Source organism: Oncorhynchus masou, chromosome 12 (assembly GCF_036934945.1).
Source record: "Oncorhynchus masou masou isolate Uvic2021 chromosome 12, UVic_Omas_1.1, whole genome shotgun sequence".
NCBI classification, from domain to species: Eukaryota; Metazoa; Chordata; class Actinopteri; order Salmoniformes; family Salmonidae; genus Oncorhynchus; species Oncorhynchus masou.
In genome coordinates, this window is record NC_088223.1 from 56,582,734 (window position 1) to 56,608,554 (window position 25,821).

The 25,821-nt window shown below is 43.2% G+C and overlaps 1 protein-coding gene across 1 annotated transcript in view; it reads left to right on the forward strand.

Annotated features, from left to right (window-relative positions):
- Window positions 1-3,451: 3,451 nt before the first annotated feature.
- LOC135550474 (roundabout homolog 2-like) overlaps window positions 3,452-25,821 on the forward strand; it is a 114,835-nt gene continuing 92,465 nt past the window's right edge. Inside the window, exons 1-2 of the mRNA XM_064981318.1 lie at window positions 3,452-3,595; window positions 11,897-12,223. Of these exons, the coding sequence (XP_064837390.1) occupies window positions 3,541-3,595; window positions 11,897-12,223 (382 nt within the window). The 5' untranslated portion in view covers window positions 3,452-3,540. The remainder of the gene's footprint in view (window positions 3,596-11,896; window positions 12,224-25,821) is intronic.

Genomic DNA, 25,821 nt, shown 5'->3' on the forward strand with positions numbered 1-25,821 from the left:
AACATTTGGGATCAACTCTCATTGGGTTACACCACTGAAGAAGATGAGTAGCTCGCAGTAAAAGCTGACATTTTTCAGCATTTGTAGGCCTACTCTGTCTGGAGTAGGATGGTAGTCCTAACTTTTGAAAGTACCATGCTCAAATTCCTAATGACGTCTCAGATTGAATTATTTGTCCATTCTCTGGTTCGTAACCGGGTCCTGACAAGTACCATGCTCAAATTCCTAATGACGTCTCAGATTGAATTTTTTGTCCATTCTCTATCCATTCTTACCCTGCAATTTCGGTAATTTGTGTGGTATTAAAAAATATTCTGCTAATATGTAAATTGATAGAATTGCATGACATTTTTATAAAAGGCATTTTTTTCTCAGACCTGCAAATACAATGATAGATTCTGATCTAGATAATAGAAAATTATAATTTTGCTAAAAAAAAAAAATGTGACCAGCTCATCTGATATTTGCCTGAAATGCCATATGGCCAGTCCGCCCTTGCTTGTAAACTCCATGTCTCATGGCACATGAGTGGAGAAGGAGAGTCTCATTTGTTTCCATGTTTCCTCTCCACGCCTCCACTCCTCAGTCCTTTTTCAAAACCAGACGAGGAGAGGACAGAGGAGAGGATGCGAGGATTCAAGCAAAACCAAAACCATTTGAGATTCTCCCAATAAGGGTGTTTAGTTGGTTCCAACCTTTCAGTTTTGACAGAGAAGGAGGGGAACAGACATGTGTATGGTATGTCAGGTCAAGTTTGGACTGAATTTTAGATTATTTATCTTGCTTCAAGTTAAGTGCAAAGTGACACTGAGCCAAATTGTTTTTTCTCGTAAAGATGGGTAGTTTCTTTCTCCTCACATAAATGAAGTCGTCAATGATCACTTTGCACCTTTATTCACCTGCACCTATAAGAAATCATATTTTCCTCCTGGGTCTAGGCTACCTATCACTTCCACTGGCCATGAGACATAGTAACATATAGGCCTATAACCCTTTGACAAAATCATGAACAACACAAGTGAGTGAGTGAGTGAGTGAGTGAGTGAGTGAGTGAGTGAGTGAGTGAGTGAGTGAGTGAGTGAGTGGGTGAGTGGGTGAGTGAGTGAGTGAGTGAGTGAGTGAGTGCCTGCGCCGATTTCATTGAGATGTTCATGAACCATTGTTATGTATTATTGAGTGAGAGAACATTCCATTTCCAAGGGCTGTATGAACTCTTATTTGGTGAACAACAACTGTATTCATTGTTACTCAATGGAACTAGTGTTATAGCCTTTTTTGGGTGTGAGTATGCGCATCAGAACATTCCATTTATGAAACTTTTATCAATGTTTTGTTTCTGTCAAAGTGTCTTTCAGATAGAGTGCCAATAATGGCAGTGGAGATGTGGAGGCATCTTCTAAAAGGACAAGTCCACAGATGTGCGTGTCAGAGGTAGAGAAAGGGAAGTGTGAGGGGAAGAGGGTCACTCTCTCCCATCAGAAGCAATCATGGTACGGTTTCTTTCCACTTCATGACAGCACTTACCTGTGAGCAGGCTGGTGTCATAGACTGGACATAACATAGTAAATGGAAATTTTGGACACTAAAATGAGTGTGATATATTACGTTTGGCAAAAACAGAAGGAGGTTGGTTGGTCAGGGTGGATTGCTGAGTGAATATTATTATTTTTTTTTGCGAATTAGCAACTACTTACCATTTGTTAGCTACTTTGTAATTACAGTAGTTAGCATGTTAGCTAACCCCTTTCCTAAACTTAACGCTTTAACTTAACCCTAACCTTAACCCTAACCTTACCGCATAACCCCTAGCCTAGCTAACGTTAGCAACCTAGCTGATGTTAGCGTTAGCCACCTACCACGTAACTAACGTTATAGCCACACCAAGAAATTGGAATATGTAACACATCATACATATTGCAAATTTGTGACATATTGTACGAATTGAATTCATAACATATCATACAAAACGGATGATGGACATACACAAATGAATACATACCATACCAAACAAAACATACTGTGTCATACTAATTTGAGTGTCCCCGATTTTCGTTTACTATGTTACCTCTACCCCTGAGTACAGGTTGCTGTGAGTGCTCTGCACTCAGCCATCTACCTGGAACAGCCTCACTTTACCTACAGTACAGTACTATAACAGATTGACCTTATCCTCAATAGCGACAAAGGCACACACATTTATCCACCACCTGGATGACTCCTGACACTAAATGATGACTCCCTTTATACTAAAGGGATTAACCAAAAAGTCACAGAAAATTTCAATTCAGTCCACCGAGCAAACGGAATTATCAGTAGATAAGCATTATTGAATGTGCTTGTTGGGAAGAGTATTTGCTCAAATAACTAATTGAATGCGCAGTTCAATAAACATATATCACAGGATTTGTATTCATGTTATGCATGTGGCAGGAATCGACCGCTGGCAGGAGACAGTATGCGCCATGGGTTATTAGCAGTCATTTTGTCATTGATATTGACTGAGATAATTGCCTTATACAAAACACTTTGCAGTCCCATTCTGTCTATGCCAGACGAGATCTATGAGATAGCCATGTCGTCGATAGGGGACGCTACTTTATTGTCCATGGATGTTTAGCCTATATAGGCCTACTCCAGATGTTATAACGGGCACAGAGCAGTGCCATTAATTGCCTTAATTTGCCTATCAAACGCATACCAATTGCAAAGGTAACCATTTAATTAAACACCAAACCCAAATAACATTCCTGCACTCACATCTTGCAAATAAATATTGTGATAGCCTAATGTGTTTATGTAATTTGTATGCGGTTTCCACAGCACCCTGTATGTAGCTGCCCCGTCGGCTGTGTACAGTTCAGACCTAGGATCATTTTGTCGTCTAATTCAGATCTTAATGTAAACCCAAACTGACCTCAGATCATCGCATAGGGGCAACATCTTGCACTGGTTTGATGGAAGTCTGCGCATCTGCGTTCCTATAGCCCACTGCTGTACCAGTGTTTCACAGTTCTACGAGGAGGGAGCTGTAACTGCAGCTATTCATTCACCTCGAGTCTGGAACCACCACTGTTGGCTCACAACAGTGTAAAGATATAACAGCGCGCATTCATTCGAAGTGATATTTAAAATCTTTGGTCATTCTGACTATTTCTAATCTATATTGAGTGTTTGCTTTGCTTTGGACACTTTAGCTGGACGGAACATTGCATGAAAAAGGCTCTGGGAGGTCGGGGCGATGTTATGAGACGAGCACATCGTTGCTCTGCTCGGTTGGTGTCTGCTTGGTGTGACACCCAGCTATAAACATTATGTATGGAGAAGTAGGCTGCCCATCCGGTGCGCTCTTTGAGAGAAAACATGAAGTCGTCTCGTGAATGATTTCGTTGTACACTTCACGATAAACAACTGTATTAAAAGTCCACATTTCATGTGCAAAGAACCAAAACTACTGAGAGTCGGACAATCTGCAAGATAAAGAAGTCTATCGGACAAATCTGTGTGCAGATAAACCGTGGACGGTTACTACAGTATGCCAGAATGGGTCTACTACGGTTTTTATTTTTCTGTGGACTATTGCACACCCAAATCAACGGTAAGTCCTGATATCTTAACCTTGATTTGGTCTACACGATTAACTTTCTAATACAAACATTGCGTTTTCCTGTTTTTCGTTTTCCATCTCCCCGTTTGATTAGACTACCTGCAGTAACAACAGTATTTTGCATCAGTTGTTCCGTTTATTCCTCATTTCAAAACGTTGGAAAAGACAGGTGGAAAGGGGTTGCACGTGTGGTCTCCCATTGCGCGCTCAATGAGTTCCAGCATGCCGGGATTGCCCCTTTCAACTTGGCTTTGCACACCTGACTATTTTACGAGCAACATATTGTCACTGTGTTATTTGATCGATTTGTTGAAATTGATGTACAGTCATAATAATTAATCATGTATACATATGCTTGGTTTGGGGGTTCCTGATTAATTCCAAAGTTCATTAATTTAATCTTCCTAATTGATATCATGCACGTATATCATTAGGGAGGATATGAAAGGTTTAACTTTGCCCTTGGCTGATAATTTAATGCAGCAGTTATTCAGATTTAATTTAATGACATTCTGTGCATGGTTATGAATTGCCCATAGGTGACTCACATATTCAATAGGTGTCCGTTATTTATTGTCATCTTTTTTATATATATAATAAGTTGTCATCCCAACATTTTTAAATTTCATAGACTGCATTGATGTCCTTCTAACAGCTTCTTAATAACAGCTTCTTAACAGCATCTTAAGAGGAAGCTGTTGTGTTGGTGCATCTATATTCAGGTGGACCCTGAACACCAGAAGACTTGTGTTATGCCCACAGCTGATTTGGGTTCTGATATGCAGATGGTGGAGTTTAGATCCTTTGTCTGAAAAGTAGCAAAACTTGTCATGGAGACTATTATGCTGAATGATCTTATGGTCCTTTGAATTGTTTTGGTTTGTAATATGTGGACACTGTGTCCCCTGGTCATACTGTAAGCACTGTCTGTCCCTTGAGGACAACTCATAACCGTGTTGTCCCCCACTGGACATGCAGCTGTTGTTGATTATCATGTCCACATTGAGAGCATTGATTTGGTGAAAAAGGAGGTTGGTGCCCTAAGGCATTGGGGATGTCCCAATGGCTGTTGACTTCTATATACACAGATGCCAACCCCATTGCTTATTCTATATGGCTTTAAAAAAAACTCCTATACCTTTACAATTGGGAAGCATGTGTTTTACTGTGCGTTGTGTCTACGGTCCATTAGAGGTCTCTCTCTCTCTCTCTCTCTCTCTCTCTCTCTCTCTCTCCCTCTCTCTCTCTTCAATGATTTGCCACTCTTTTCTTTCTAACTTTGTTAAGTTGGGTTTGAGGTTTTGTACTGCCTATGCATGTGTGTTAGTGTTGTGTGTGAAAGAGGGTGACATGGTGGGGTTAGTAGAGGATTTTAGGCACAAGGCCATGGGCAATTACCATTTGTTTGACTGTCTGTGAGTGCTTAAATGAGCAAGGTCTTGGCAGCGCTGTGTGAATGAAAGTAAGCCTGAGATTAAACAGGAAAATGATGAGATGTCGCCAAGTCACAGAGAAAGACACTTTATCATCATCTGCCTGGATTGGAGAGTTTGGCTTGAATAAACCTTGTAGTACTGCAGAATTTTCCCATTGTCCAAGAGGGTCAATAATCATTAGTCTATATTTGACTTACCATCTGGATTCGAAATTGTGTTTTTTACATTGAATAAAAGTGGAGACTCAGTGTTATAAAATGGCATATCCTACACTTCAGTTGAGGAACAATTTGGAAAGTAATTCTGTTTTGAATGATGATAAACTTGTAACCCATCTTTTGAGAAAATGACCCTTGAATGTTTTGGTACACCTGATGGAGAGCTCTTCTTTGTCTACACACACTCAAAATCATTCACAGCTTTAGCACCACCCATCTCTTTAACCTGTAGTGACACACAGCCCGTGAACGGGCCCGTTATCATCATCTGAAACTAATTAGCATAACGCAACAGACATAAATCTTCCTAGAAAATCTTCCTATTCAGGAAAATCACAAGTGAAATATATTGGAACACAGCTTAGCCTTTTGTTAATCACCGTCATCTCAGATTTTCAAAATATGCTTTATAGCCAACGCTAGACAAGGATTTGTGTAAGTTTATCATAGCCTAGCATAGCATTATGCCTTGCTAGCAGCAGGCAAACTTGTCACGGAAATCAGAAAAGCAATCAAATGAAATCGTTTACCTTTGATGAACTTCGGATGTTTTCACTCACGAGACTCCCAGGTAGACAGCCAAAGTTCATTTTTTCCCAAAATATTATTTTTGTAGGCGAAATAGCTCCGTTTGTTCTTCACGTTTGGCTTAGAAATCGCCCAGAAATTGCGGTCACCACATCGCCGAAAAATATTCCAAATTAGCTCCATAATATCGACAGAAACATGGCAAACGTTGTTTAGAATTCATCCTCAAGGTGTTTTTCTAATATCTATTCGATAATATATCCGTCGGGACAATTCCTTTTTCTCTAGGACCGATTGGAGTAATGGCTACCTCTGCACTTTATGCCAGAATCTCTCTCGGAGCCACCATGTGACCACTTACTCAATGTGCCCCCATACGGCTATTCTTCAACAGAAATGCGTAAAACTACGTAACAATGCTGTAGACACCTTGGGGAATATGTAGAAAGCGTAAGCTCGTTGATGGTACATTCACAGCCATATAGGGAGTCATTGGAACGCAGCGCTTCCAAAACCTGGGGCACTTCCGGATTGGATTTTTCTCAGGCTTTCGCCTTCAACATCAGTTCTGTTATGCTCAGAGACAATATCTTTACAGTTTTGGAAACGTTAGAGTGTTTTCTATCCAAAGCTGTCAATTATATGCATATTCTAGCATCTTTTCCGGACAAAATATATCCCGTTTAAAACGGGAATGTTTTTTTTCCAAAAATGAAAATACTGCCCCCTAACACCAAGAGGTTTTTAAGGATTCACATGTGAGGCCATGTGCTAAACAATGTGAGTAGTGTAGTGAACAACCAAAGATTTCAATACTAAAAGTGATAAAAGTAGTAGCCTACAATGAGGAAAAACTTCAGGTAAAAATACACTTTATCTAGTCCTTGGCCCTATATCCTAAACTGACTTTGGTGCAGGTCATGTTGTTCTTCACATTACCGTCTCTGGCAAACACACACTATATAAAATACAATCTAAGTTTATTTGTCACATGCACAGGATACAGAAGGTGGAAACAGTACAGTGAAATGCTTACTTGTATACTACTAACGTTACCAATACAAACTGATTGTCATAGCAGTAGTATGAATCTCCAGGTAGCTAAAGCTAACCAACTAGGTTCAAGGCTAGCTAGCCAAAGTTAGGCTATAGCTGGCAATGCAAATATCTTTTTCAGATTTGAATAGTACTACTACACAGATCATACTCTTAACATGAGCTAGCGAGCCAGCAAGCTAATGTTCGCTGGCTAGCTAACAGTATTCTTTAATTTGCTATGAAAACGACTTCCTGACAAAATTAGAATGGATGAATGCTTCACGGCAGACTGGAACCATTTAACTGTTTTGTTAATAGCTACATCTTATTTGGCCAGCGTTGTGTCAAGTCATTCTGGTTCACACTGACCGTGGTATGTGCAGAAAAATACCCCATCACAACTTTTTCCAACTGATCTGTCAATAGTGCCTGCTAAATTCAGGGCATCAATGTTGTTGAGAAAAGTAACAAAACTTTTGTAGTTCTTGATGACTAATGTTATATCTTCCAAAAACCCGAGCTAGAAAGGATTATCAGCACATACTGAGCAGCTCACGTTATTGACAGAGTCGTGCTACATGGCAGACCAATCCAAACGCATCTCCCGGCATGTCCAGCCCATACATTATCTCATCCAGTCATGGCTAGCGGGAAGGTTCCTGTCTTTTTCTGTGGCTAAACCAACTTGGCTCGTAGTTTACAGATGGAATACACATTTGTTATTAAGGCACATGAAAGTTCACATATTCCAGAAGGCATTTCTGCCAGAAAAACACAAAACCACGTTAAAATGCCTCTTGTGAAGTAGTGAAATGCGACATACGCCTAGCTTAATAAAACAGGTCACATATTCAGTCAATTCCTGATAAGTGGACATTGGGTAAGTGCAAACACTGAAAGTGCACAGTGCAGTTCACCAGTCAGCAATTCAAATACATTTATACGTTATAAAAGTATAATTGTACTTGCACTGTAGCTACAAAGGACATTATGATTTGTGAAAATTAGTACAGTGTGTTGATAATATCAGTGGTTGGTGATGGTATTACTATTACCATTCTTGCTGACTGGGTTCTCTCAGTACACTTCACTTTATAAATCTTCCAGCCAGCAGCTATGTACAGTAGGAGAGGGATGTCAGCCGAAATGGATGTGACAGTTGATATGGTCAAAGTTAAAGTGCAGAAGGAGATAGTGGTGTTTTCATATGTTTTTATGTCGCCAGATTTCAGCTAAATCCCAGTCAAGCGTATCTATGGCATTACTGCTTTCAGACAGCCACTGCGCTGCTGTTGCCTGGGCGTACAGTTTTACCTCATAGAGCGAGATAAGGTAACGAGTAATGAGTTTGTCAAGACCATGGCTGCTCTGTTGGGGAAAACGTTATCTCAGAAAGTTCAGGTTGTTGGAAGATCTTTATTCAGGGCTAAATCCACCAGTGGAAGCCATTGTTTGGCTGCAGTAGAGTAAGCCCTTGGTGGTTTTAATCAGCATTAGTCTGTTTCAGTTTCTGTACTGCTCTCAGGACTTGGGTGAAACTGAGTGCATGAATTGCGTAGGCAGTTTCATGAACAAGCTCATTGAATGACTAATGAAACGAGAAGCGTTTTTGAGAGCAGAGATCTTTGGTTATGTGTGATTTTATGATTGTGGTTATAGCTGAATGGATCCAGCCAGCCAGCCCCCATTAGGGCCATTAAACACTAGGTGGAGGTGGGTGTGGGGGAGGAAGGGGGAGCGAGCGGAAGAGAGAGTAAGTTAGACAGGCAGGGAGTCGGCACACTTGAGTAGGCTGGGTATTGGGAATCATCTGAGAGTGGCCTTATGGAGTGTGGTGTCCCAGGGAGAACAGTGGCTGGCAGCTTCACTCAGTTTGCGACGGAGGGAGCCTGCCAGTCACAGGGCTTTAGAAAATCCATCTATTGGAATGGGAAGAATCAACTGGATTTAGGAAGGTGGAATTGGATTGATTTAGTGAATTTGTACCAGATGCCAATACAAATAGCACTAGCAAAGATGTGTGTGTACTTGAAAGAGCGGCAGATGCAGAAAACTAAACCTATTACTAAAACATATAATTCTGTCATGGCTCAGCTAGTCTCATCATCCAACAAAAGGCTATAGCTCGCTCCCAGGTTACCCTCTTAAGTACGTACTCCCATCCTTACACAGAGAGACAGAATACTGTTTGTAATATCTCATTTATCTCCTTAAGAGTAATGATAGAATCATGTCGTGTGGTGTTGCCTCACTGCGTCGCTGACACAGACAAGGGGAGAAGAGGAGGGTTATGGGTACTGGGGTAGGGCTGGAGGCAGTCATGGGAGCAATCATTTTTCCTCCACTTCCAACCGACACACCACACGTGGAATGCGTTCCTGTTGACTTGTTCACGGTGACATCCAACCCTGGAAGAGGGACAGAGAAACAGACTCCTCATTCACCCAGGAGACAAAGACACACATACACTGTACATTTAGATGTCCATGCTGTTATATATCCTAACAGGCACACATGTGCCTACTTGAAGACTCAATTAGAATTAGAGACTGACGTTCACAATTGTTTCCACAGTTATTCACAGTTACTCATAATTAGAGGTCGGCCAATACCGATACCGATTATTGGAGGACCAAAAAAAGCCAATGCCAATTAATCGGCAGATTTTTATATAAATTTGTAATAATGACAATTATAAATATATACTGAATGAACAATAAACACTTTTATTTTAACTTAATATAATACATCAATAAAATCAATTTAGACTCAAAGAAATAATAAAACATGTTCAATTTGGTTGAAATAATGTAAAAACAAGTGTTGGAGAAGAAAGTAAAAGTACAATATTTACCATGTAAAAAAGCCAACGTTTAAGTACATTGCTCAGAACATGAGAACATATGAAAGCTGGTGGTTCCTTTTATCATGAGTCTTCAATATTCCCAGGTAAGAAGTTTTAGGTTGTAGTTATTGTAGGAATTATAGGACTATTTCTCTCTATTTCATTTGTATTTCATATACCTTTGACTATTGGATGTTCTTATATGCACTAATCTCGGGAGTTGATAGGCTTGAAGTCATAAACAGAGCAATGGTTGAAGCACAGCGAAGAGTTGCTGGCAAATGCTGCTCAGTCAGACTGCTCTATCAAATATCAAATCATAGACTTAATTATAATATAATAACACACAGAAATACAAGGTCCTTAATATGGTCAATTCCGGAAACGATCATTTTGAAAACAAAACATTTATTCTTTCAGTGAAATACGGAACTGTTCCGTATATGATCTAATTTAAATTGACTTTTATTTAACTAGGGAGGTCAGTTAAGAACAAATTCTTATTTTCAATGACGGCCTAGGAACAGTGGGTTAACTGCCTGTTCAGGGGCAGAACGACAGATTTGTACCTTGTCAGCTCGGGGAATGAAACCTTTCGGTTACTAGTCCAATGCGTTAACCACTAGGCTACCCTGCCGCCCCTAATGGGTGGCATCCCTAAGTCTAAATATTGCTGTTACATTGCATAATCTTCATTGTTATGTCATAATTATGTATAATTCTGGCAAATTAATTACTGTCTTTGTTAGGAAGAAATGGTCTTCACACAGTTCGCAACGAGCCAGGCAGCCCATACTGCCATCCAATGTTAACATATACCCTGACTCTGCTTGCCCAGAACGCAAGAGAAGTGAGACAATTTCCCTAGTTAAAATACATTTATGTTAGCAGGCAATATTAACTAAATATGCAGGTTTAAAAATATATACTTGTATATTGATTTTAAGAAAGGCATTGATGTTTATGGTTAGGTACACATTGGTGCAATGACAGTGCTTTTTTCGCGAATGTGCTTGTTAAATCATCACCCGTTTGTCAAAATAGGCTGTGATTCGATGATAAATTAACAGGCACCACATTGATTATATGCAACGCAGGACAAGCTAGTTAAACTAGTAATATCATCAACCATGTGAAGTTAACTAGTGATTATTTTAAGATTGATTGTGTTTTAGAAGATACATTTAATGCTAGCTAGCAACTTACCTTGGCTCCTTGCTGCACTCGCGTAACAGGTAGTCAGCCTGCCACGCAGTCTCCTCGTGGAGTGCAATGTAATCGGCCATAATCGGTGTCCAAAAATTCCGATTTACCGATTGTTATGAAAACTTGAAATCGGGCCTAATTAATCGGCCATTCAAATTAATCGGTTGACCTCTACTCACAATCAACACTCTAAAAGCGCTCGCATATTAGTTTCGGTTTGCTCCTAGCAGAACTCGGCTAGGTGAAGTGGACGTATGTGCCTCGCATGCTCCCTTAAAAGACTGTTGCTTGAGAAATGATATAAAAGCGACAATATTACTGTTTGTCCCTCTTGAGATGCCGTAGCAACAACATAGCCAGTATGCACTTCCTCAAAATAGTCTGAAGGAATCTAAGATAAATCAAGAAATCTGGAAATCCTTTTGACATTTTTGCAGAGGTCTTAGTCGTGCAATTTTACATCCTACTAAAATGTTTGGTGCAGTATTTGTCAAGTGAAAAAATGTTAATGAAAACTAGTTGAATAACAACAAACACTTAATTGAAGTATCCTGTCCATAGTTCCCTCTCCTTGGAGTAGTACTGTTGACCAATCACCGAACGCAAGGGTGTAGACTTCAGCTACCAAACTTCGACTTGCCTCAAGTAAAATATGTGTGTGCTCGAAATAGCCGAAAACCCCCTCCCAAACACCAAAACAATAAAAAACGTCACAAAAACCCACTCACCACCCAGCAGCATCTAAGAGGAACAGAGCCTTTGACAGAGTGTGTAAATTAAAAAGCTAATTAGCGATAATCACTCCCTGGCTCCTGTCTGTCAGTGTGGATATTCAGGCTTGTGTTTTGTGGTGACATGGTGTGCGTGCTCCCTGTCAGGGCCTGGCTCTCATTTATAGCCTTTTTTCTCATACAATCATCAATCGAGCCTTATCGATATTGTCAGGTGGTATTACCGAACATATTATCTTATGTGGTCGTATGTGTAGCAAACCATTTTTTCTCCTCTACACTTCTCTCAGGATCTCGTCTTCGTCAGGATGACTCCCCTCCCCGGATAGTGGAGCACCCCTCTGACCTCATTGTGTCCAAGGGGGAGCCAGCCACCCTCAACTGCAAGGCGGAGGGGCGTCCTGCCCCCACGGTGGAGTGGTACAAGGACGGGGAGCGTGTGGAGACAGACCGGGACAACCCCCGTTCCCATCGCATGCTGCTGCCCAGCGGCTCCCTCTTCTTCCTACGTATCGTCCACGGCCGACGCAGCAAGCCAGACGACGGCAGCTACGTGTGTGTGGCCCGCAACTACCTGGGGGAGGCAGTGAGCAGAAACGCATCATTAGAAGTAGCATGTAAGTCCGACCCACACCTATCTATTTTATGGATGAGTGCCATGAAGTTGGAGAGATAGGCCCCATTGGCCTCGCGGTGTTGCCTTTGTGTATGTGTTAATGATGCTGTTATTGCAAACTCAAAGATATGACCATAAAAATGATATTAGTAACACATTTACATGTTTTATGGGTGGCAATATTACGGTCATAACTTCAAGTTATGTAGAAGCATAATTATAGAGAATAATTGCAGAGAATAATGCTGTGTTGAATAAGGAAATGCGTGTGTGTGTGAGTGTGTGTGTGTGTGTGTATTCATACATTTGCGCGTGCACGTGTTTCTAGACCTATTGGCTCTCTATATAGTGGTCCCTATAGGTCTTAAGAGTGTGACAGCAGCTTGATTTATTGATGGCCATTACTGGGGTCCTAAGAGACTGAATGAAAAAATCATGATAAATAGTTGAAGTCTCTAGATTGTTATTTTATTTGCATTTGACGTTGTGTACTTCCTCTGCCCCTCGCTGGGAAGTTAATGTGGTCTCTGAGGTGGGAGGGGTTGATGTTAAATGATGTGTTGAATTTTTCAGTGCTTTGGAGGTGACTATATGTATGTAGGGGATGGAGGTTAGGGTGTTATATGGAAGGAGCATACATCTCTGTTGAGGGATGGGGACTGAGCCCACATGTAAAATGTGTGGCTGTCATCATCTGTGTAACTTGACCTGACCTATTTGACTGATCCTTGTGGGCACATGTTTGTGTGCCTTCCATCTTCTGTATTCCTCTTTGCGTGTGTTCTTGTGTGCACCGTGCATGTGTGTGCAATCCTCCATTCGTGTGTGTGTGTGTGTGTTTGTGTGTGTACATAGTTAAAAAGACCTGTTTGAGTGACCTTTGTGAGCGATGCGTGGGTAGAGCTGAACATCGCTCCAGGCAGTGAGACCAGGATTTCACCCAAGTTATTCTCTCCTTCCTCCGTTCTTCCTGCCCCCGGCCAACACTTTCCCTGTGTAGGAAACAAGAGCTCTGGGCTAATCACATCGCCATTATGTGTTAAACTGAACTGATTCCTCGACATTAACATACCACACAGCACACACATTCTGATCACTCACAGCAAACGCCTGAGAAACAATGGAAATATATGAAAATAAGAATGGTATGTAATTATAGATTTGTGCTACAACCATATCTACATACATATTTACATTCACATACATTATAGACTGGGGGGTTTGCAGTGTGTTTTTAAGTGGGGGTCTTAAGGGAAAGTATGACCCGATGACTTCAGTGTGGTGTACACTTTCCTCCCTGGGGTGAGAGGAGAGGTGAGGAGAGAGGGGGGGTTCCCTCCATTTTGTCCTCCCTTAAATCTGTCATCAGGCATCTGTCTTGCTGTCTGTGCCCTGGGCAGGACCGTTTTCAGCTTTTTGGGGGCCCTAAGAGAGATTTGCCAAGGGATGGAGAAAACATTTAGCAGTTTTAAAACACATTTCCTGCAATTCTACACATTTTGCCATGACTTATGCCATGTTCTTATGATATCTGAGTGAGTGACGAACAAATACAATGGGGGCCCCTGGAGGTCAGGGCCTCTAGGCCTTGGGTGCTCGGTCAGTAATTCAGCCATGATTACTACAAGGTTTAGATCGCTGGCTAGACTAACTTACCTAGTCATCTATAAAATGTTATCGGATATGGGATAACTGAGTGACTGTCAGTGACTGACATAACAAAAGGAAAACTGCTGATGCACAACCAAATATCGAAATGATACATTGTCTATTCTACTATCCTAACTAACAGCAAGTTGAGACCCCGACTGACCCCCTAAAAAACATATTGGGGGTTGGGGCCCCCTAGTGGCCATGGGGCCCTAAGCAGCCACTTATGTTGCTTATGCTTAGAAACGGCACTGGCCTTGGGGTCAGTGGTGGAGCAGAGTTATAGAGGTATGGTCCAGTTTTGACGCTGGTGGATTTGTGTTTGGCATGAGCCCGGGAGACAACCCTCTCACTCAAACCCAACAGCTGCTGGATGAAGATGAAACCTGAGAACTCTGTGTCTCCTTATGCACCTCATCTCCTCTCTCCCCCACCCTCTCCTCCTTCCCAACCCTCTCCTTCCTAACTCCCTTCCCATATCACTCACTTTCCTCCTTCTATCCTTTATTCCCCTGTACTCTTCTCCTCCTCCTCCTGCTGTTTCCTCTGCCTGGTTTGTAATCAATACTGCCCTGCTGTCCTGGGAAAGGATTATGGGTGAAGAGCCGCAGGATATCTGAGACACACACATCAGTTCTCCAACTAGACAGCTGTGTGTGAGAGTGTGAAGTGTGTGGTGGGAGGGAAGAGTGTGTGGTGGAAGGGAAGTGTGTGTGAGTAGGAGGGGGATGTGCTGGCTTGCCATTTTTATTGTTGTTTAAAAAAAAATGATACAAAAATGATAGATGATATATTGTGGATGAATTCACATATAGAACATATTTTAAATCATTTTGGATTAGTGTGCTGTAGGAGAATAGGAACCCTGGAGATCCTCAAGGAACCCCTGGAGTTCATCAATGAACTATTGCTAGTAGATGGTTCAAATTTGCACCTTCGGTTAGTTGAGGGGTTCTTGGAAGAACCTTTAATGGTTCAATGTTGCAATGGGTTCCTGGAGGAACACTGAAGTGGAGGCATGGCTTAGGAGGGGCGTGGCTTTAAGATATACATTTTTTGGCCACCCGTTAGAGTAAATGCCATTCCTGTTAATTAGGTTTTGTTGTATTGTTGTCACATATTAAGGTTGAACACGGGCAGTTTCGTAGTTTCAGTGAGGCTAACATAGGTGTATGAGTTCCTCAGAAGCCAATGCAAATCCCAAAGTTAGAATAGTTACCACTTTATTACTGTATGTAATCAGCAATGTTATTCACATTATATTAGAATATGTAATATGCATAAATATTCAAGGAACAAACTTAACATGAACAGAAATTACATTTATGCTAACAGGTGACTAAAAATAACTACAGTATCTGAAAGCCACACCTCTAACCTGTTAGGCCGGAACCTCCAATTTGAACTATGCCCATCACAAAAAGGTTCCAATTTGAACCTTTACATAGGGGTTCCCTCGAAGACCCTTTTCAGAGGGGTTACTCGGGGAACCTTTTTCAACTGGAAAGGTTCCGCCGGTGTGGCAGCACTAAAGGTTCTTCCAGGCACCTTTACCTCTCAGAGTGTTTGGCATTTCATGCAATTGTGTTAGAGACAGCGAAAACATCAGACTTTACCTTTGCCCGGCCTTTTCCCAGTTCTGATATTGTTTTTGACACCCTTTTCTCTGAATCATAGCCCTGGCCTTAACTCTAAATGCCATTACACAAGTCCCATTAGACATCAATTGTACTTAAGTTAAACACACACTCTCACTTCTCTGAGTTGCACATAGTGAGGAAGCTCTAATTGAGATGCGAATCAGATAGTTATGTCTCTGGGTGTGAAACTGCTCGAAGCAATCCCTCCTGGGGCTCTCATGCATTCTTGTTGGTTAATGGGAACATAGATGAAATAGTACTATTTAATTGAGACTTTTTGAGTTGTTGACTAAAGAGCAGTGTTACCATGAGGTGTTATTTCCTGTGCCACCTGAGACACAGCTTTAGTCTTGTTCTGCCTCGAGGACAGGTGGATCAGGTCTGAAGAGGACATAGTGTGTTTCTGCCACTGTTACACAGTGTCGGTACGGTGTCGGCAAGCTCCTGCTGTTTTGTCAGAACAGCCAGAGATGATTTGAATAACAATCATCACCTGCTTTCGATGTCAGCAACACCCAGACATGCAACCTCCCAGCCACCACACCGCCCGCTCCAACACTTCAGCTGAACTCTATTTCAGTTATAGCGTTATAACCCCCACAAACACCCCTCTGACCCCCAACCCCCTGCAGACAGCTCTAATGGGAGTGACTGGCTGCTGATGGGATTAGGAGTAGCTATAATAAGTGACCGAATCACATTAATGATGATGTGTTGAAAGAGGAGGGGGGGGGTGTTGATTGGTATAAATAATTCACAAACAGACCTCCCACCCACTCACCCCCTCCCCTCTGTCTGTCTATACGCTCCTCTGGCTATTAGAAGAGTAGCCAGACAGACAGACAAACATCAATCAATAAATCCTCATCGTCCCAGACAGATAGCCATACAGACAGACGGTTAGGATAAAAGCCTGGAGTGGTCAGATGTTTTGGCTTGCACACAACGTACAATATTGCATAGTGTGATGGTGTGTATGGATAGAGTGGACTACCATGCTGAACACAACGCTCACGCCGCGTACGCTCGCGTTGCAAAATAAATTAAAACATACATGTTATTCAATTATTGCACCCTCACTGCTCGTGCGCACCAACGAGCATCTGCGTTGCCAAGCACTAAAATAGAAGTCAGTTCTATTTGTGACGCTGATCGCGGCGCTGCTGTTGCTCTCTGTTTATTATCTATGCATAGTCACTTTACCTACATGTACATATTACCTAAATTACCTCGGTGAACCGGTGCCCCTGCTCATTGACTCTGTACGCTACCCCCTGTATATAGCCTCCACATTGATTCTCTACCGGTACCCTCTGTATATAGCCTCCACATTGACTCTGTACCAGTACCCCCTGTATATAACCTCTACATTGACTCTGTACCGCTACCCCCTGTATATAGCCTCCACATTGACTCTGTACCAGTACCCCCTGTATATAGCCTCCACATTGACTCTCTACCGGTACCCTCTGTATATAGCCTCCACATTGACTCTGTACCAGCACCCCCTGTATATAGCCTCCACATTGACTCTCTACCGGTACCCTCTGTATATAGCCTCCACATTGACTCTGTACCAGTGCCCCCTGTATATAGCCTCCACATTGACTCTGTACCAATACCCTCTGTATATAGCCTCCACATTGGCTCTGTACCAGTACCCTCTGTATATAGCCTCCACATTGACTCTGTACCAGTACCCCTGTATATAGCCTCCACATTGACTCTGTACCGCTACCCCTGTATATAGCCTCCACATTGACTCTGTACCAGTACCCTCTGTATATAGCCTCCACATTGACTCTGTACCGCTACCCCCTGTATATAGCCTCCACATTGACTCTGTACCAGTACCCCTGTATATAGCCTCCACATTGACTCTGTACCAGTACCCCTGTATATAGCCTCCACATTGACTCTGTACCGCTACCCCCTGTATATAGCCTCCACATTGACTCTGTACCGCTACCCCCTGTATATAGCCTCCACATTGACTCTGACCGCTACTCCCTGTATATAGCCTCCACATTGACTCTGACCGCTATCCCCTATATATAGCCTCCACATTGACTCTGTACCGCTACCCCCTGTATATAGCCTCCACATTGACTCTGACCGCTACCCCCTGTATATAACCTCCACATTGACTCTGACCGCTACCCCCTGTATATAGCCTCCACATTGACTCTGACCGCTACCCCCTGTATATAGCCTCCACGTTGACTCTGTACCGCTACCCCCTGTATATAGCCTCCACATTTACTCTGTACCGCTACCCCCTGTATATAGCCTCCACATTGACTCTGTACCGGTACTCCCTGTATATAGCCTCCACATTGACTCTGTACCGCTACCCCCTGTATATAGCCTCCACATTGACTCTGACCGCTACCCCTTGTATATAGCCTCCACATTGACTCTGACCGCTACCCCCTGTATATAGCCTCCACATTGACTCTGACCGCTACCCCCTGTATATAGCCTCCACATTGACTCTGACCGCTACCCCCTGTATATAGCCTCCACATTGACTCTGACCGCTACCCCCTGTATATAGCCTCCACATTGACTCTGACCGCTACCCCCTGTATATAGCCTCCACATTGACTCTGACCGCTACCCCCTGTATATAGCCTCCACATTGACTCTGACCGCTACCCCCTGTATATAGCCTCCACATTGACTCTGACCGCTACTCCCTATATATAGCCTCCACATTGACTCTGACCGCTACCCTCTGTATATAGCCTCATTACTCTCTAATATTTGTTATTTTTCTATTTTCATCTTTATTTTTTGTTATTTATTTTTTGACTTTCTTAACACCTTTTTTTCTTAAAACTGCATTGTTGGTTAAGGGCTTGTAAGTAAGCATTTCACTGTAAGGTCTACACCTGTTGTATTCGGCGCATGTGACAAATAAGATTTGATTTGATTTGATTGCGTTGGTAGCTCATGCAGTACTATATTAGAGTGTGGTGCCGAGTTAGTGGTTTGATCAATAATCATTCAGCACACTTGTTATAAGTGATATGGTGAGATTATGGTTGTGGTTGGACTGTAGCAGTGCCGCTAGGAAGAATGTATGTATGGGTATTTGGCACCCAGCCAGCTCTCATTAATCATAGGTCCCAGTCTCTCACACTGACATCTCCAGACCTGCTGGCCGCCAGCCCCAGCACTAGACCCAGCCCCATGCCATGCCTCCCTGTGTGTCCTGGGAAGGTGTGGGGACATGTCCTGTGAGAGGACAGGGTGGCCTGAGCGTGGAGAAAGGCCACAGCCAGTCAACAGACACCCCTCTCATATACTAGTCCCCTTCCGCCTCCCAACTGTCAAGCCTGTGTCAAGCTTGTGTTGAGAATCGAGGTCAAAGTTGAGAGTGAACTCGGCTTGGCCACCTTGCACTTCCTGACAGTTTCAAATGTCAGAGGACCTGGTCGTCCATGGCAATACTGTCACTGTGTGGGCTAGCCACCCGCTTAAGAGCTGGGGTACAAAACCAGTGGTAGAGGGGTCTTTGCACAGTTTACCACACTAGGAAGAAGTGAGTTTAGGTAGTTTAACATTGGGAGTGTGTAGTGTGCCTTATTTTCATCCATGTGTACTGTACCTTTGATAAGGGAAAGAACCTCTCCAGTACAAGCACAGTGCAGAAGAAAATATAGTGATGCATAAGAATACATTTGCTTAAAATAAAGTTCCTGTGAGACTAAGAGGTGTGTGGGTAAGAAATGATGGAACGCTCTATCTCAACTCATCTTTTTATGATGATTAACTGACAATGGGATGGAAGGGACCCGCCTGTACAGTCAGCACTTTGGGTTTACAATAGCTATAAAGCAAATATCAGACTGTAACAATCTGGGAGTGATTGTAAGAGTGTGTGTGTGTGTGTGTGTGTGTGTGTGTGTGTGTGTGTGTGTGTGTGTGTGTGTGTGTGTGTGTGTGTGTGTGTGTGTGTGTGTGTGTGTGTGTGTGTGTGTGTGTGTGTGTGTTGTTGTGAGTGTGTACGTGAGTATGTGTGTGTACTTGAAAGGTTAGGTGAAACGGAGGCAGAGGTGGTTTGGGCACAGGGCCATGCACAGACCTTTTGTCAAAGACCCCAGCCACCCAGTCATAGACTGTTCTCTCTACTACCGCATGGCAAGCGGTACCGGAGTGCCAAGTCTAGGACAAAAAGGCTTCTCAACAGTTTTTAGCCCCAAGCCATAAGACTCCTGAACAGGTAACCAAATGGTTACCCGGACTATTTGCAATGTGTGCCCCCCCCAACCCCTCTTTTACGCTGCTGCTACTCTCTGTTTATCTTATATGCATAGTCACTTTAACTATACATTCATGCACATACTACCTAAATTCTCCCCGACCAACCAGTGCTCCCGCACATTGGCTAACCGGGCTGTCTGCATTGTGTCCCACCACCCGCCAACCCCTCTTTGTAGGTTTCTGCTACTCGCTGTTCATCATATATGCATAGTCACTTTAACGATACTTACATGTACACACTACCTCAATAAGCCTGACTAACATGTGTCTGTATATAGCCTTGCTACTCTTTTTGCAAATGTCTTTTTACTGTTGTTTTATTTCTTTACTTACCTACACACCACACACACACACACACACACACACACACACACACACACACACACACACACACACACACACCTTTTTTTTCTTGCACCATTGGTTGGAGCCTGTAAGTAACCATTTCACTGTAAAGTTTAAACCTGTTGGATTCGGCGCACGTGACAAATGAACTTTGATTTGTGTTTATTAGGTAGTTGTTAGGGAATTGTTAGATTACTTGTTAGATATTACTGCACTGTCGTAACTAGAAGCACAAGCATTTTGCTACACTCGCATTCACATCTGCTAACCACGTGTATGTGCCCAATACCATTTGATTAGATTTGATTTGCGGAAGGGATGGAGTTAGTGTGGAGCGAGGGTCATTGATGCAGCCGCTCCTCTCTGTCTTTCTGATGAGAATGGAAACCAAGTGTTATCAAGTGATAATCAAATGTTTTGCTGCTGTGGGCAATACTATTGATATTTAAACTACGTAGCTAGCTACACACCCTCGAGTGCTAATCGCATCTCAAGCCATGATGTTTTGATACCGGGTGTGTGCAATCTCAAAAAGACGCAACCTGGCACCCGCAAGCTCTGTTCAGGACAGACCAACAGGTGCAACCACCGGATGGGCTGGAGGGTGCTGAACTTGATGATGTCAGGACGACTTGCAGGCAATGGGTTCAGAACAACAATGACAAATCTTAATAAAGCAAGAATAATTATAACACCACCCAAAAGGGCACTTGGAGAGTGGGAGGCACAGATTGACTCATATCTGTGCACATGCCTGATTGGGCATGTCCCTGGAACACATTTGCAGCATGTTTTAAGTTAAGTTTTATGCAACATCATTTTGAGTGTGGACCATCACACTTTTTTTGCATATTTTCTTGGCCAGAGAGAATGAGCTAAGGGGCTAGCATCTGGTGCTATCTGGACCATGCTAACTCCTTGGAGAGATGTGCATGACTTTGTTCAAGTAAGTTGGCTAAAGGCTAGCATCTGGTGTTAATTGGACCATGCAAAACCCTTTATGAGCTCTGCTGCACCTTCTTACAGTTGGTTAGCATAGGGCTGCCTGCGTATGGTGTGAACTAGCATGGTAACTTGTCGTGTTGTGTATTGTGTTGGTCCACTCCTTTATCATCACTAGCTGGGATGTAACCTATACTAGGAATTACCCTAGGGTCATTGATAGTTTTTGATCTACGTAAAAAGGAAAACATGTTTTCCAAGATGATATTTTCTCATTTTTTTAGTCCCTGTTTCCCTATCCTCTTCTGTCTTAAAGCGTCTCTTCCCCATGAGACTGTGAACCTCTCCCCACCGCCCCACCCTCTCACTTCACATAAAGTGTTAGGCTATATCCGTGAGTGATATTAGCGTGGATGTAGCTAGCTGCAGCTGGGAGTTCATTGCGGCTGTGTTCTCTGAGAAGGCTTGCTTAACGATGCAGGCTGACCGCACCACTGCCCCAGTGCCTCAGCCATCTATCAGTGTGTTTAGAGGAGCCTCCCTTCTCTCTCTCCCTCTCTCTCTGAGTCCTGCAGCAGTGCAGTACCTTCCGCCATGACAATCGGACAGCTAACCCCAGGGCAGACGATGACTTTATCCCTTCTTCTATCTCTATTGGTTAATCTCATAATGGTATTATTCAGTTATCCATTAGCATTCCATTTATCTAGGTGAAAACAGAGTCATATTATAGAGGGAAGAGTATATCTTTAATTTATGAAGTAGCTATTGGTATAGCGGAGGACAAAGGTACAGTTATACAGACCAGAATACTTTTTGTCTTGTGCTTCTTTTTCCAGACTTGCTGACTTGCTGTGTTTGTAGAGGCAGGGAGTCAGACATGTGTTAGCCTGCAAAGTCAATCAGAGCTTCATTAAAGAGCTAAATTAGTTTGTATGGATTTAATAGGTGACCTGCCCACCTGGGCTGTATTGAGCCGATTCAACAGGGCCCTTGGCCCCCGACTCTGGTCCACAGGGAAATTAAATACTTTGCAAAGAGGCCAAGGTAATAGCTGGGGTTAATAGTTTCTATTTGGTCTTAGTACGACGGCTAATTAGTTAATCAAAGTCATGGTCCTCTATTGTGGCGCCATGCACAACATGCATAAACGCAAAGAAATACACATGTAGAACCGTTTATGTACTCCTTAATGTACCGTCCAGCTGTTTTGTCCATGTGTGTATTAGCGTCTACATATGAATATGTTTGTCCCTGTGATTGTATATAGGTGTACTTTTACATTTGCATCCGTGTGTGTGCTTGCGCATATGCATTTGTGCTCGTCTATATGTGGGTTTGCGTTACTGCATGTTTACTGTATGTGGCCCCTGAGAGCAGTGTGTGAGTGGGCTGTGGTCTGTCGTAGTTGCTGCATTACAGTTGTGATTAAGGTGCAGACTAAAGGGCCCAGCAGGAGACGGCGTGATGTATTGAATGGCTTTGCCATGGATGAGAGACTTTGGAGGTTCAGTTAAACAATAAGACGTCCATTCAGGAGGAGACAGGCTCATTAGAGATTTGGTATGAGGGAGGGAGTGGGCATGTACAGGCAATTTACTTCCCAAGAAGTGATAATGAAGGGTGAAAAAAGTAACCAGCAAAGGACTAGATTAAAGCTTTGTCTTGTATAATAAGAGTAGAACTTGTGGGCACCACCGTAGTGGGGAATTTTGTATTTTTGATTAATTAAAGACATTGTTATTACAGCTTTTTTTCACTATACCATGAAAACACATGTGGAACTGGACAGAGCCTTTCATGCTACATGTAAGACATTCACAAACGAACATGTCCTTTCATGACATAATGCCCCTAACTTTGTTCCCCTATCTCCCTTCTTCCTCTCAACCCCCCCTGTACTCTTCCTCCTGGCTCGCTTGGGGTAAGACAGGAGAGAGGAGAGAGAGAGGGGGAGAGAGAGAGAGATAGAGAGAGAGAGAGATAGGAGCATCTGCACTCTCAGCCAGAGGAGCTCCATAGTGACTGCATTATTCATGTGCCCTACCCTACAAACCTCTGTTATCTAGGGCAACCTCCTGTTCCACTCTGACTGCTCCGTGTCACACCCGGTACTGTACTGCACAGGGCTTCTTGTGGTCTAGCTTAGTCATTCAACTCCATCACAGCAGACCATTTGGCATCAGACACTCTCAACCTCCCATTCACAGAGAGGAGGGAGACCCAGGGAAAGGACAGCATTAGGGTGACATCAGACTTCTACAGTGCATCCCCTTCACTGAGTAAAACATCAGCGAGTTTGATTAATTAATGAGATCCACTGCACAAATAGCACAGCAGTAGTACTGTAGCTTTCTATGTCTTATGCATCTTCTGCACTTTCACTCTTCTCCATCTATCTGCTTTCACTTTCTCTTTGCCATGCCAGGTTATTTTATGATATAGGCCCCTGTGTAAGAGCAGAGGGAACAGCTTGATGTGGGCTGACAGCCTCTTGTTCCTGTCAGTCTCCAGCCCTCTGTGCTGCTCTCAAATGTGTGTCAATTCAATCTCCACCGCTATAGAGGAGGTAATTGGGACTGTGACAGCAAACAAGATTCTATCCACATCTCTCAATTAGCATGTTATCATCCCTCCATCACAGCATACAGTACACGCTGCTCTCCCTTGGGGCTAGTGGGGGCTAGCCATGGCGGCACGCTGCAGATGGGTGGAGCGGGTGGCAGGATTAGAGCCACTTGGGTATGTGTTAGCCCGGGGGGTATGCTGGCACCCAGACAGATACCACATCCTCCAACGACTCCTTCTTCACTCAACCCACTGGGCGCAGATGTCAGTTCAATGTCTAGTTTTGATTTACATTTGGTACAGTTGTCAACTAATGTGAATTCAACATCAAATCAACAGAAAATATCACCATGTCGTTGGATTTAGGTTTTAAGTTTTGTAAAAAATAGACGAAATTTCTTTCGTGGATTACTTTTTTCAAATCCAATCAGTTTTCCACATTGATACAACGTCAGCACCAGTGGTTTTAATGAGCATGGTCTATTACATATTACAGCATATTGGATGACTGTCATTCATATTCCATTCACCCAGCTCAATGTAACAGCGATAGGTTTAGGCTATTACATCAAATCAAATCAAATGAAATTTATTTATATAGCCCTTCGTACATCAGCTGATATCTCAAAGTGCTGTACAGAAACCCAGCCTAAAACCCCAAACAGCAAGCAATGCAGGTGTAGAAGCACGGTGGTTAGGAAAAACTCCCTAGAAAGGCCAAAACCTAGGAAGAAACCTACAGAGGAACCAGGCTATGTGGAGTGGCCAGTCCTCTTCTGGCTGTGCCGGGTAGAGATTATAACAGAACATGGCCAAGATGTTCAAATGTTCATAAATGACCAGCATGGTCGAATAATAATAAAGCAGAACAGTTGAAACTGGAGCAGCAGCACGGCCAGGTGGACTGGGGACAGCAAGGAGTCATCATGTCAGGTAGTCCTGGGGCATGGTCCTAGGGCTCAGGTCCTCCAAGAGAGAGAAGGAGAGAAGTAGAGAACACACACTTAGATTCACACAGGACACCGAATTGGACAGGAGAAGTACTCCAGATATAACAAGCTGACCCCAGCCCCCCGACACATAAACTACTGCAGCATAAATACTGGAGGCTGAGACAGGAGGGGTCAGGAGACACTGTGGCCCCATCCGAGGACACCCCCAGACAGGGCCAAACAGGAAGCATATAACCCCACCCACTTTGCCAAAGCACAGCCCCAACACCACTAGAGGGATATCTTCAACCACCAATTTACCATCCTGAGACAAAGCTGAGTATAGCCCGCAAAGATCTCCGCCATGGCACAACCCAAGGGGGGGTGCCAACCCAGACAGGATGACCACATCAGTGAATCAACCCACTCAGGTGACGCACCCCCTCCAGGGACGGCATGAGAGAGCCCCAGTAAGCCAGTGACTCAGCCACGGTAATAGGGTTAGAGGCAGAGAATCCCAGTGGAAAGAGGGGAACCGGCCAGGCAGAGACAGCAAGGGTGGTTCGTTGCTCCAGAGCCTTTCCGTTCACCTTCCCACTCCTGGGCCAGACTACACTCAATCATATGACCCACTGAAGAGATGAGTCTTCAGTAAAGACTTAAAGGTTGAGACCGAGTTTACGTCTCTGACATGCGTAGGCAGACCGTTCCATAAAAATGGAGCTCTATAGGAGAAAGCCCTGCCTCCAGCTGTTTGCTTAGCAATTCTAGGGACAATTAGGAGTACTGCGTCTTGTGACCGTAGCGTATGTGTAGGTATGTACGGCAGGACCAAATCAGAGAGATAGGTAGGAGCAAGCCCATGTAATGCTTTGTAGGTTAGCAGTAAAACCTTGAAATCAGCCCTTGCTTTGACAGGAAGCCAGTGTAGGGAGGCTAGCACTGGAGTAATATGATCAAATTGTTTGGTTCTAGTCAGGATTCTAGCAGCCGTATTTAGCACTAACTGAAGTTTATTAGTTTGCTTTATCCGGGTAGCCGGAAAGTAGAGCATTGCAGTAGTCTAACCTAGAAGTGACAAAAGCATGGATTAATTTTTCTGCACCATTTTTGGACAGAAAGTTTCTGATTTTTGCAATGTTACGTAGATGGAAAAAAGCTGTCCTTGAAATGGTCTTGATATGTTCTTCAAAAGAGAGATCAGGGTCCAGAGTAACGCCGAGGTCCTTCACAGTTTTATTTGAGACGACTGT